This window comes from Dermacentor andersoni, chromosome 1 (genome assembly GCF_023375885.2).
Source record: "Dermacentor andersoni chromosome 1, qqDerAnde1_hic_scaffold, whole genome shotgun sequence".
NCBI lineage: Eukaryota > Metazoa > Arthropoda > Arachnida > Ixodida > Ixodidae > Dermacentor > Dermacentor andersoni.
In genome coordinates, this window is record NC_092814.1 from 94,972,191 (window position 1) to 94,985,575 (window position 13,385).

The 13,385-nt window shown below is 42.8% G+C and overlaps 1 protein-coding gene and 2 long non-coding RNA genes across 3 annotated transcripts in view; 2 read left to right on the top strand and 1 right to left on the bottom strand.

Annotated features, from left to right (window-relative positions):
• The window catches only part of LOC126545805 (neuralized-like protein 2), a 32,292-nt gene extending 26,629 nt beyond the window's left edge, over nucleotides 1-5,663 (bottom strand). Inside the window, exons 1-2 of the mRNA XM_050193810.2 lie at nucleotides 5,345-5,663; nucleotides 3,968-4,370 (exon numbers count right to left, since the gene is read on the bottom strand). Of these exons, the coding sequence (XP_050049767.1) occupies nucleotides 3,968-4,370; nucleotides 5,345-5,413 (472 nt within the window). The 5' untranslated portion in view covers nucleotides 5,414-5,663. The remainder of the gene's footprint in view (nucleotides 1-3,967; nucleotides 4,371-5,344) is intronic.
• Nucleotides 5,664-6,002: 339 nt separating this feature from the next.
• LOC129380533 (uncharacterized) lies at nucleotides 6,003-7,105 on the top strand. The gene is made up of 2 exons (XR_008608655.2): nucleotides 6,003-6,452; nucleotides 6,562-7,105. It is a non-coding gene; the product is annotated as an uncharacterized lncRNA (long non-coding RNA).
• Nucleotides 7,106-8,452: 1,347 nt separating this feature from the next.
• LOC129388212 (uncharacterized) lies at nucleotides 8,453-11,224 on the top strand. Its single transcript, XR_008615243.2, has 2 exons — nucleotides 8,453-8,996; nucleotides 11,004-11,224. It is a non-coding gene; the product is annotated as an uncharacterized lncRNA (long non-coding RNA).
• The last annotated feature ends 2,161 nt before the right edge of the window (nucleotides 11,225-13,385 follow it).

Consider the following 13,385-nt stretch of genomic DNA (forward strand, 5'->3'; position numbering starts at 1 on the left):
GTTTTCAGCCTAATGAAACTTCCGCTTCCTGGTAGGTGCCAAAAATCTGGGCAGAACATCACACTCTGCTGGGCTCATAACAGCACAGCTCTGTAATATGCTGTAGACGCACTGTAAATAAGGCCTACAATATTTCCAACATCTCTACAGCATCTGAATGGGACAAAAAAATTAGACATCAATAGGCAGAAAATCAAACTTGCCACTGAGCAGATGACAACAGTCTCGGCTGTTTTTGCAGGGTTCTATGGTCCAAAATAAGCTCCCATGATCTGATAACATCTTCAGACTCACTGCTACTAGTAGCATCCAAACAATCATTTCAGAACACAGCAGAATAGTGAGACCAACATCATTTTCGCAAGGGCTCAGCACTCAGCTATTTGAGTGCTCGCTGTCCTGAGTGCACACCTCTGCGTGCTTGCTGACAACCACCCTCAGTATGGCAAAAAAAAAAAAAAAAACCTACGAAGAAAACTGAAGTCTACTCCTTAAACTAGATTGTAGATGGCCAGGAGCTTTTAGATTAGGCACAATGCTTATGGGTCACTCATGACATGTTCAATGGCCATGGTAAGGAAAGAGTCAAACATCCTTCAGTTCAAATTTCATGAGGATGAGTAAATGAAACACAATTTTGTAAGACAAAAAAAAGAAAAGAAAACTTTGTGAAACATGAAATTCTTTTACCTACACCTCCTCTTGGGAAAGAGTAAGTGATTAATGTTCTTGAGACCTGCTGCTAAATAAAAGTTTCCTTTCATGATGGCCAAATTTATTATGCACTGTTTATAAAAAAGCTGCATAGCTATTTCAACAAACAAAATTTTAAAGATAATGTTATTACTCTCTCTCTCACATAACAAACACAAATACCCTATTTTCCGAACTAGAAGTTGCACCCCCAACTTTTCGCAAGTTTCAAAGATGAAATTGGTATACAAGTCGCACCGGTGCATAAAAAAACTGCCTATTTTAACTGGGTTGACATGATGGAACGGGATTATACATGCTTGTAGGCTCATCGCGAAATGCTCTACTTACTCATATCAGGGCACTAAATTGTTGTAAACAAAATTTTTACAAGCCACAAAATCTAGCAGAAAGAAGCTTCAACCAACACTCCTCTCAGGTGCTGAAATCCAACATTCCTGGCACTTCACTAAATATCATCGAAGACCTTGTCCTCTGACAGTATAAAAGTTCAGCTACTTCGGCCGGCAGCAACGATGGGTCACCTTCGTCGGCCTCTGAATAACTTTTAGAGACGTCATAAGCAAGTCGCTTGCATTGCTCCTGCGGCGTGCTCAGGGAAAGAATGCTACTCATACTGGTAACTGGTCGCGCCAGCGCACATGGTTTTATGCACATATAAGTCGCACCATTGTACAAGAAACACTGACTAAAATTTGGGGGGGGGGGAGTGGGGGGGGAGCGAGACTTGTAGTCCGGAAAATACCGTACATACTCAGCTGCTTTCAGTGAAGCAACACCCTATTTTGGAAAACATGGTTCCATAACACCTTTCTACATGGCTTCAAAACACATTCTGTAAAATCAGCAAAATGTGCTGGAAATAGCAATGCAGCATCCAAGAAATTACATCTGAACAAAGGCACCAACAGAACGGAACTGGTAACTGGCTTGATGCATACTGACTCATAATACACACTCTTGACGATTGCAGAAGTCTGCGGCATGTGACCAACTTGATGCTCGCAGCGAACTACAGATCTATTCCACTATATTCATACTGCAGTAGCTGTTCGTGGGCAATGACCATACTTGCATTAAGTTGTGTAGTATCCCTACATCTCACAGCACAAAGTCTGAATGGATGTTTTTGGGGTAGAAAGATAGAAAAACTATTAAGTTTCACCAACTTTCTTCCCTGCCTTACAAACTGGAACACATGACATGGATATGTACACTTTTCAGGTACATTTCCAAACATGTGTTCTTCCAATGCATCTTATTAATCTATGAGCACTGCGCACTTCAGGTGGCCCTGCCATCCTATGGCACCGCGTCCTAGCCTTATGTGCTCTTGCCTTGTTAGCAGCATTAGAGATTGGTTCACTTTCACAATTTTACTGCATTGTGTTCACCCACCAATGGCTTGTTTTATGACATCAAGACTGAGATGAGAGGAAAGGGGGTCAACTGAGGGGCCTGATTTTTATTAATCATATCACGAGAAGCCAACAAATAAAGACACCAAGGATAACATAGGGGAAATTACTTGTACTTACTAATAAATTAAAGAAATGATAAATTAATGGCAATGAAAGTGGATGAAAAAACAACTTGCCGCAGGGAGGGAACGATCCCACGTCTTCGCATTATGTGAAGACGTGGGACTGATATGTATGACTGACATGTATCACAGACCGTGCTAACTTTGCAAACATGGCAAAGATGCTGCAGCAGCCAACTGCAATGAATTTTGGCTAAATTGGTAATAAATTAGTAATATCACTTCAGAAGCAATCTGAGCAAAGCTGCCGGGATTGTAATTGTGTAATTTTCTTATTAGTGGCCTTTAAATAGCACTTAAGGAGACGTGTGCCCTTAGTGGTTAATGGATAAGGTGAAAGTTTCAGCATGTCACCAGCGACATTTCTCAGCGCACCATGGGCATGGGAGATGTCTAACCTTGGAGGACATGCTGAGGAGTCGCACATTCTCAGTCATGCATCACTTCCAGCAAACAATAATAGGGTGGGGGTTTTTTTTCTGTTCTTTTTTTCCAGTTTAAGTCAAGAACACATACTTTTGCAAGCCTTTTGTGATGCATCCACTCATATTTTAAATGCAAAATTTTGTATGGAGGCCACTCTATGTTTGCACTATCTGAGCTTAGGCATATAACGCAGCCCAAAATTTTGCTGTAGTTGGCCTTTAAGTGCACCCAGTGCTGCAATTACACAACAATGTCTTGGTCAATTTTTACCAACTATCACTATCAACTGTGCTGCAATCACATTCAACAGCTGAAACTATTCAATTTTATATGTTGCTTATTATAGAGGTTGCATTTCTATAACTTTCTCAATGGAGGTTGCTTGCCATCTGCATTTTCCGCACGCACCCCCCAATCTTTTAAAAACACTACATTGCAAAGTTACTCATAACACCTTGTCCTCCTACTTATGGTGTACAACCTATCTGCTCCAGATGCTATTGGCAAAGTAAGGTTGTCCACTCCTCCCACTTTCTAGAGTTCAGCAAATTCAAACCACAAAGGCAGAAGCAAGCTTTGTCCCAATATTACAGGCAGGTTCGACCATAAACAGGTGCGGATAACTTGAAACAGAAGACTCCAAACTGGATGTGCACATGCAGCGAACTCCATACGGGGCAGGTTCAACTGTCTGCTGGATAGTTTGCAGCTCATTTCAGTGATTGCTATTTTTGGCAAAATGTTCTTTTCCGAGTGCTAAAACTGTGGGATAACAAGCCTCTTGATCTTCTACATCCAAAATTGTCTTCCACTAACAACATGATCTTCGTCCCACCCTTTACAAAGAGAAATAAAAAAAAATTATGGGGTTTTATGTGCCAAAACCACAATTTGATTGAGGCATGATGTACTGGGGGACTCCAGAATAATTTAAACCACCAGGGGTTCTTTAGCGTGCACCTAAATCTAAGTACATGGGTGTTTTCGCATTTCGACTCCATCGAAACGCGGCCGCTGTAGCTGTGATTCAATCACGCGACCTCGAGCTTAGCAGCCCAATACCATAGCCACTAAGCAACCACGGCGGGTCTAAAAGTTACCAGCCCTTTAAACATTACTAGTGACAAGAATGAAAAAAAAATAGCCATTTAACAAAATGAAATGAACCCATACAAAGAACAATGGCAAACTATGGATTAACTATGCTAATAGCTAAATATGGATTAACTGGCTAAAACATGCACACATGCAATTGTGCTGGGAAGAAAGATAAAAGAAACATACCTAAAACTGATGTGGAAGGGTCAAGCCGTTCGTAAGGTGAACTGCCAAGATGCTCAGAGTCCAGTTCCGAGTTGTGAATAGCAAAAACCCAGGAGTGGCCCATATTGGCTAAATCTGGCAAAGCATACTGGGGCAGTGGGAAGTGGCAACCGGGATTATGCTGAGTTAAGCCAAGTCGCATGTGGCCGCTCCATCCTCGCTCATTTTGTGCTATCTCTAGAAGGAAGATTTCGCCTGGAAGGAGTGGTTGCTCAGAGAACGCCAATGCATGGGCAAAGCTCGTCTTGCGGTAGGCAACCATGTTGTTGTCACACAAAATGAGGTTACGTCCATGGTAGCTGTGAAACCGACTGGCAGGAACAGTAGATGCCCCATTGGGAATATCTTTCCACTTGTGCTCCACCTGCAAAAGCATACAGTGCACCATTACAAGACCTCATTTCAATAAAATATTTTCTTTCTCACACAATTAAGCACAGAAAAAATTACATCACTTAGCCTTCCCTGGCTAAAATTTACAAGGATGGATAAAGAATACACACTGTGGTTCTTCTGCAGCACATGTGTAGCGGTGTTTTATAAGTCTGGTTACAACACATACAAACAGCAGAAGTGTTGAACATCTCCATTTTGTCTATTACTGGGCATTAGAATCTTTCCAACACTGCTGCTCTAACAATCAACCAACAATTGCTTGCACAAGGAGCATAACAAGCCCGTTACGTCTCTTTTTATCACACTTTTTGATGGTGCCGACAAGTACCCATAGCACTTTCTTGCAAGCTACAGCACATGGAAATTTACCAAGACGCTCAATTTTTTTTTTTTTTCGTAGCCTTACAAGTAGTTTAGTTAATACAGCACCCACCCAGACCAAAGTCAAACACAAATTCATGCGTTATGCTGCAGAAAGGAAACTCTCATGTCGCAAGTTTAATGCATGGTGCACAAAAACGCTGCTTTAAACCAGTTCACAGATCAGCCCTTAGTTTTTGTAGAAGGGGGCTTCGAATACTGTCACAAGCCAGAAATAGAGTCACTGAAGCGTTCATGCGTACACAATACACTTGTGCCGCTGTTTGCAGGTGAAACAGAACACCTACAATTTAAAGACTAACATTGAGCACACAACCGCAATTACACAAACTATGCAGAAACTTCTTTTTAATGACCGTTTTCGTCTTCACTGCCTACATCCTTTCGAAGACGACCAAAAATGCGCAATCGTGTCGAGCGCAAAGCGTCTCGACATGCGTGGCAGCACAGTACGAGAAAATGAAACTGGCGCTCAGATCACTTTCACATGAAAGTGATTCGCATGCACATGAGCGAGGAAATGCAACATGTCAACTCGCGTTTACTAGAGAAGATACGTACTTCCTTTTTTGTCGTTAGGTTCATAGTCCCACCAAACGACATGTCGTTGCTGCTGACACGGACATGCATTTTGAAGCTCCTCAGCTGGGGCGCATGTCACGCATTCCACAATATCAGCCTTAGCCACATTTACGACGGTTTTGCACAACCACCGAAGATTTACAAGCGCCCACCATAACGCTAGCGTGCACGCAGTGAACTGGTAGCACACTGCACCTGCGCCAACAGCCCACTGCCGCACCAATGCATTGGTCACAGCCGCCACAGCATGCGCCAGCGGCCCGCGGTGACACCCTGACAGATTAGCCACCCTACCCAGGTGCTACAGCAGCGTCTGCGATTCGCGACAAGCTTGTGCGACTGGCAATCTCGGAGGCCATGCTAGAAATGACCTGCCACGTTCCGTGCATGCTGGGAACATAGCGGCGCTAGATGTGTACCTGTGTACCTGTAATAGTGTCCATAGAGTTTGGTAGTAGTTGCCCTCTCACATATATTTCTCTGTTTTCCCCGCGAAAGACTGTGCTATTAGGTTTGCTGGATTCAGAAAAGGTGCAGAAGCTCTGTGACAAGACAACACAAAGAAAGTGCACTACATACAAAAGTGATCAACATGCATTTGGTCGCGTCGTCTAAGTGCATCGGCATATATATATATATATATATATATATATGAAGGTGGTCTGTTCCTGACCACCGTCAGTTGGTTCCACGGAGGAAGTGGTTGGTTCTTTATTCTATGTGCACGTCGCTCCACGACGAGGTAGGATGTGTGTCGAGTGAGCATTGAGTCACCCTAATTGAGTGAGCTCCGGATGGCTCCCACGGCTCCGGAACAACATTTTGCTGTGTGCTGAACTCGGTTTAAACAATAAATCCGGGACCTTAAAGAGGTGCGACGAAATTCTAACGCATTTTTCTTGCATTTATCGCTGAATAACCACTTTATTATTTTTTTTTTTGAGTGAGTAGATATCGCAAGAAGATGTCAGGAGAAAGAGCAGGGGACGCTGGCCTGATCTTAACAGAACAGACCGGAAGGGCAATGTCTGAATGACTTGATCGTTTTCACAGAGAGCTGGACACCCGCTCCAAGGCTATGGAGAAGGTGACATTGGTTTTCAGCATCATATAGCCTGTTTCCCTGATGTTTGAAAGTGTGGAAACGCTTCAAACACTGACGTCGAGTCTTACTGAAATATATGACCAATTTTCAGTCGAAGAAATCGTCCCAAAGATCCTCCGGCTACGAAGGCACCTCAAGGCCGCTGGAAATCACCTTGATGTCACGGGGACATGGACCGCACAACAGTTCCTGGAATTTATCGCCAAATTGAACTTCTTTTGAGTCCCTCCCTAATCTTACCGTTATCTTTCGCTTGTTCCTCACGAGCTGCGTGTCAGTTGCATCATGCGAAAGAAACTTTTCCAAGTTAAAGCTGATCAAAACGTGTCTGCGCTCTACCATGAGTGATGAAAGGCTGTCAAATTTGGCGATACTGACCATAGAAAAAGAACACGTAAAAAATATAAACTTTACTACTGTAATTAATGAGTTTGCAGAAGCGATCGAAGTGTCGAAAAAAGAACTTTAGAAGGAAATGTGTCCTATACTGGTCATTAGTGCAGAAGGCTCGATGTCCCACCATGGTTTGTGCATCGGCAATATGTATACAATGTTCGATTTATCAATTTTGAATCGTTGTAATTGTTTTTTATCAGTTTCGCGGTGTTGAATAAAAGATATTCCTCCTAGTCCTAGCTAACCATTTCTTTATCATTTTGTTGTTGTGTGACTTCATGTCACAAATACAGTGTCTGTGTCAGCTGCACGGAATTTTATTTTAAAGAAGGCGAATTTTGTAAGGATATTTCCCGATATTCTATGAAGTTATGTGTCTTTGTGATTACTAGGAACTCGGTAGCATGAAAAATATAGCAGATAGTAATAACCATATCCTGAATAATCCCTTAATTAGTACTTCAATTCGAGAATTGAGGACTCAAAGTCATATTATTAACTCAACAAAAACTTAAACAAAATCGTTTTGGGTGCTACCCACGAAACACAGAACCTCTTAAAAACTTCTTGAAACGGCTACAAACGGCTATAGACGTATTGGTCTATGATAAGACTGAAAATAGAATTTCTTCTAAACATAACCTCAGCACTTGGAATATGCTAGTATATATTCTATCTGCGGCAAAACCCACTACTGGTGTCACTAGAGTCTGTTTTGGTAAACGCATTCAGAATGTCTAACTCAAGAACTTTTCTAGATCTTTTTGTCTAAAAGTGCATAAAATGCCAAACGGCGTGTTAAAAGTGCGGTTACCGTTGGCCGCCGGCGTTAGCGAATTAAAGACGCCACAGACAAATCGAACTCGTTGGAAGCAACATAAGTTAATTGGCTTTGATATTAAATAATTTCACACCAGAACTTCAACAATCAAGGGCGTGTTATTGTTTTCCATACGGGGCGCGCACACGACGCCTGGAAGCCATTCTATGCTCGCGCAGAACGTATACTGACAGCAGCAGGAGCGAAACGCCGGCGTTGCACAGCGGTGTCACAAAGCCACCGCGCTGCGATCACTTCGGCGACACAATCCAAATTTGTCGGACATCTCATTCTGTGCTGGGAACACTGGGAGGCAGGAAGTTTGAAAAAACGGCCACTGCCGCCCGCAATGTCTCGGTCGTGGGCTGGTCGTGGGTTCGTTATGCCAGTTGTGCGTCATTCTAAGCCGTTCCGTACATTCATACTGGATATTAATTGGAGTCATTTAGCTGTGCTGATGCTGTTTGCCGTGTGTTTTGCATCAGTGCTTCGTGACATCGGCTGTATTGCGTGTTTTCGCCGACGGCTTACTACCACAATGGCGGGATCTGCGTTCGCCGCCTTCCTCGCTGCGTCATTGTACGTCGCACGTTCGGATAACGCTTTTTCCGGTAAGTGAAATACATTGCACTTCGTTTTTCGTTACAATGTGAATATTTTTAGGTGTTACCCGCGACAGTTCTTGATATATGGGCTCTTCTGCCTTGCGAGTTTTCGTCATTACTTTTATACGAGGGTTCTGCTTGTGCTCAGCCGTTCAGCACTACCGCGCTCCACGACTTCCGCAACACCAGTCAGAACTTTGCCCTGCTTGTTAGTCTTTGTGGTTGACGTAGCACGAACCAACCGAAAGGAGTGCATTCGAAGACGACGCGCTGGCTGTAATGCTGAACCAGGCTGAACTCGCCCTATTTTGTGTCCTTTTGTTCTTGCGTGTGCGCGCGTGTGTGTCAGTGACTATGCAGTTTGTAGCGTTCCCACTTTATAGCAAAACAAAAAATATAACTGCTATGTTTACTTCATCTATACAATTCCAAATTAAATCGTCTGCTGATGTACAAATTTCACTTGTGTTTTGTTCTAAATAAGCAGCAAAACCTTTAACCTAGTAGGTGCTTCATCTGGGAGTGAAAACACGACAGCTTGGCACTTATTATTGAATGACTGTGACTGGGTCACCTTAGTTGTAATTGCAAATCTGCCTTTCAACTGACTTGATGCTATCTTATTTTGTTCCTTTCACTCTATAGACAGCTGGACATCCTTCTTGTACCTTGGCGCTAGCTGGATGACGGGACATCATGATCAGTGTAAGCCAATGTACTGTACCCTCTCTGGTCCTCCCAGTGTTTTTTATATGGGTTAAGGCCAGGGAGTGCTTCGTGGTAAAATAGCTAGTTGGTGTCTCACAAACGGGCATTTTTTTGCGCTGGTCCATTATAAGCTGCCACTATTATAACCAATTTCTCAGTGCCAGTGTACATACACAGTTCTACTAATAATTAGTTTCCCTAAGCCTTACAAAATGTACCTGTAGGTAGTCATTGCTATGTAAGAACTCAAAAATTAACTCTGCTGTGTCATACAAGTGTACCATACATGAGTAAAAATTTGCTACAACAGTGTACATTACACCTTGCTTCCCTAATGCACAAATGTATTCAAGCCAGTATTTGAATTGGTATTCTAAATGTTTTCTGTGTGATTTAGTTTCTTTACAGGAATTTACTGTACAGCATCAGCAAGCAGTGTAATTTAAGATTTATGTGGGCTGTAAAAGGTGTGCTTTGCCGCTAGAATTGATAAAACATGGGCCGAGGCTTCCATACAAGGACAAACTTCAATTTCGCTCTACCACCATCAGCACTTGGCTGGCGCTTGCAAAATGAATCACATCAGGTAGCTTGTGCCAGACTGTTTTTTAACCTTATTGTGAGGAGATCACAAAGTGATGTGTGGAGGCGTCTGCGTCTGAGATGTAGATTGCGCTGCAACATATGTGCATGTAGAACAGGCATGATGCTCAGGGTTCCAGCAGTTTGCAGAGGTGCTTTTAAAATTTTGTCATAACTGCAATTTTACCTGTGCTGTTTTTTATCACCTATTTCAATAATATCATTGGAGGTGTTATCAGAATTTAGCAATCTATTTGCCCTAGCCCATTAGCCTGCCACATTTGCCTTTTCACTAGGTGGGAAATTATTCAGCATGGACCATTACTTGAATACACCTTTTTGTGTGCAGTGGCTTCTCAACTGCGAGTCAACATAGATTCTCAGAATTACCTGAGGCTATAGATGCTCTGATGAATTTGCTACCTATATGAATCACTTTGCACTTTCTTGCCCAAACAGCATGTTAACACTTCCAAGACAGTGGGCAATGTTATCGTTTGATCACATCATGAGATACTTTCAATTTTGTGTGACGCATCATCCAAGGTGTTGCACCATTTGTGTGAGGTATTGCCCTAAACCAATTGGGGTCACATGAAAATATATCAACAAAAGTGATTGATCCAGCTAGGAGTGTTGCTTTGGAACACTATTTTATCACCAGTCCTCCTTTGCATGCTACCTGCTTACTCTGTACTGTGTCATGTTTAAGTTTGAAAAGAAGGCAACAGCTAGGCAGTGCAAAATGTCAAACTTACTTTTAGTTTAACAATATAAAATGCTATTTAACTTTTTAATTAAGTTCGTACATCATTTACCTGCAGAGTGAATTACTGTTTTAAACTGATTATATTTTGCAGGAAGCTTCTCAGACTTGTTTCACGGGTTGATAAGTGGCTTTTTAGCCACAAAACACCATAATAATTTAAAGGCTGACTCTGCTATGCAACTTAATGACTATATGGCAGGAACAAGGTCTCCGAGTTGTGGCGCTGGCTAACACTCCCAGGGTTCTACTAGAACACATAAATACCCAAGAAAGTGGATGGGAAAACGACGCCGCTGTAGCTCAATTGGTAGAGCATAGCACGCGAAATGCGAAGGTTGTGGGTTCGGTTACCACCTGCTGCAAGGTGTTCTTTCATCCACTTTAATTTCCATTAATTTATCAAGCACAAGTAATTTCCCCTATGTTGTCCTTAGTGTCAGTGTTTGTTGGCTTCTGATGATAGGAAATATACTAGTCATTTTAACCTTAACCTTTAACCTTTTTACCTTAAGATACCCATAATTTAAGGGAAAGGAGTGCTTAAATTTATTTTTAATGTGAGCAAACTTCTTACTTAGCACATATTACTAATTGAAGTTCCGATTCCAATATTCCCATTTCCTCCCTCGCCTTCTTTTTCCTCTTCTGTGCAGGTATTGCTTGCCTATGTCTACAAGAACCGTCACGCGTGGCCTGTGACAGCAAGCTTTTGTGGGCAGCAAGTGCTCTCCTACGAAGGCTGGCCTACTCTGGCAGCGGCGGCAATCATCTTCAAGATTTATCCATAATCACCTTTGCTGCTTTTTGTCACTCTTGTTGATTACACTTTCTGCGTCTTTTCTAATTTATTAGGTAATAAAGTATGAGTATGTGACATGGTGTGAAGTTGATGTCTTGCTGCATTTTCGCTTGCACTCATCTTTTATGTATGAAAAGCTCATCGTACAGTTTATGAAAAAAAATAACAGCATATCATGATTTATCTTTCAGTTCTGGTAACATGCAACGTACAAGGAATTCACTAATGGTTGATATGCCGAAGAACTGGCCATTATTTCTGCTTGATGCTGTGCAAGCATGTGGCGTTACTTACAAGAGGCACCCACAAAGTAAGTTACAATTTACTTTTAAAAGAAGCATGGACATCAGAAAAAATATATTTATATTGCTAGTTAGAGTGGTTCGCAGAGTGTTCTTCCAGATGTGTACTATCCTTTATTTCTTAACTCATTGCAGCACAGTGTTCTGTTTCGTATACTGGTGTAATGCTATTGTGCCCCCTGTAGCTGAAACCAGGATGTAATTTTTGCCTGAACTGCAGCATCACTGACAATTTTTCTTTGCTAGAGGCTATTTCAATTTGGAGGGAACCCAGCAGGGCGAAGTTTTGTCAATAATGACGTGTTTCATGCAGAGATGTTCTTGTTTAGGTCAATGGGTGAACACTGGAATGATATCATCATACAATACAGATCTTGTTTCATTTGCAAAATAATTCTTACAGGCGGCATTCAATTGATTAGTCTAATTAAAAAGCACTAATTGACCAATGAGGTCTTACTACACTATTCCCATGGTTCACATCTGGAAAAACTACCTGTGCATCACTCTATCCGACAATATAAACTTTTTTTTTTCTGATGTCCATGCCTCGTTTAAAATAAATTGTAACTGTGGGAAAACGTCTTGTTACTGTAACAGCTGCCGCAAAAATTTGAGGGAATGTCTAATAAATGTCTTCAGTTGTTCTTGCCAAGCTGTCCATTAGCCAACTTTTAGCGTAACGTTAGCAGGGCTTACTGAAGTACACCTAGACGTCCATGGCTACAAAATGTCTTGATCAAGACAGCTATTAGGCTTTTGAATTAGCCGTTCAAGACATCTTTTAGACATCAAATAGCTGCTTGCGTGTTTCGTGGGTACAGCCTACAGTGCTTTGGCACTGCGGGCGGCGCCCAGTATGGCAGCAGGGAAAGAAATATGAAATAGTGGACCAGTGACGTTGATCCCTCAATCCTCTCCATTGCGAGTGCAGACCAACAGTGCAAGCTTTCGCTGGCACGGGCTTCATCGCGGCCTTTTTTTTTTTTTTTTTTGTGACGCCAAGAATCGACGCGAAGCGTGCTCTGTTCTGTTTCCAATCTTGTGGTGGTACCGCAGCTCGGATAATCACGTTTGTCCGTACAGCAGCAAATAAAAAGAAGGCTTTATTGATTGATCAGAATGAAGAGAGAGAGAGAGAGAAAGCACTTTATTTGCGCCTGTCAGGGAGTATGGGTGATCGGGGTGAGACGCAGCTCCCCCTTTCACCGTCTACCTCCCCCCTAGACGTCGGCCGGAATTAGTTGGCTTCCGGCGGCGGCCTGGGCTTGTTCTTCATGGCTACGGAGGGATGGATTCCCATGACTCTTTATTTCCATGTTTTGGAAGAGTGCACTTCAGGATGCCATTTAAATTTGTGTCGGATATACGGGTTTGGGAAGGTACCCGTCTGCAGTTTTCGCCAGATTACTTCCTTCTTTGTGGGAGATCTATGGGGGGGAGGGAGGGTTCTCCTGCCCATTCTATAGTGTTCTAGAATTTCTCTGTATGTGGTTAGGTCTCGCTTTTTGGACAGGAAGTAGTCTGCCTGCGCTGGGGCCCGGTGTGTGAGTCCTCGGGCTACCTCCTTGGCGATCTCGTCCCCTAGTGAGTCCACTATGGGCGGGCGCCCATATTATTCTAATTAGGTCGTTGGGTACGTTCTCCTTGCCTACCTGCAGAATTTTGCCGGCCTCTTTGGCCACCTTGCCGGTGTCACAGGCTTTGATTGCAGTTTTATAATCGGTGATAATTATTCTGGTTGATGGGTTTGTGATTGCCAGGGCAATCGCCGCCATCTCTGCCTCTTCTGGTGAAGAGTGTCTCACGCTACAGCTCGAGATTAGCTCGCCTTTGTCGCTCACTACTACTGCAGCGTAGTGCCCTTCTGGGTACTCTGCCGCATCGGTGTACACTACCCCTTGGTCTTGGAAGAGGGAGCTTTGGAGTCTTTG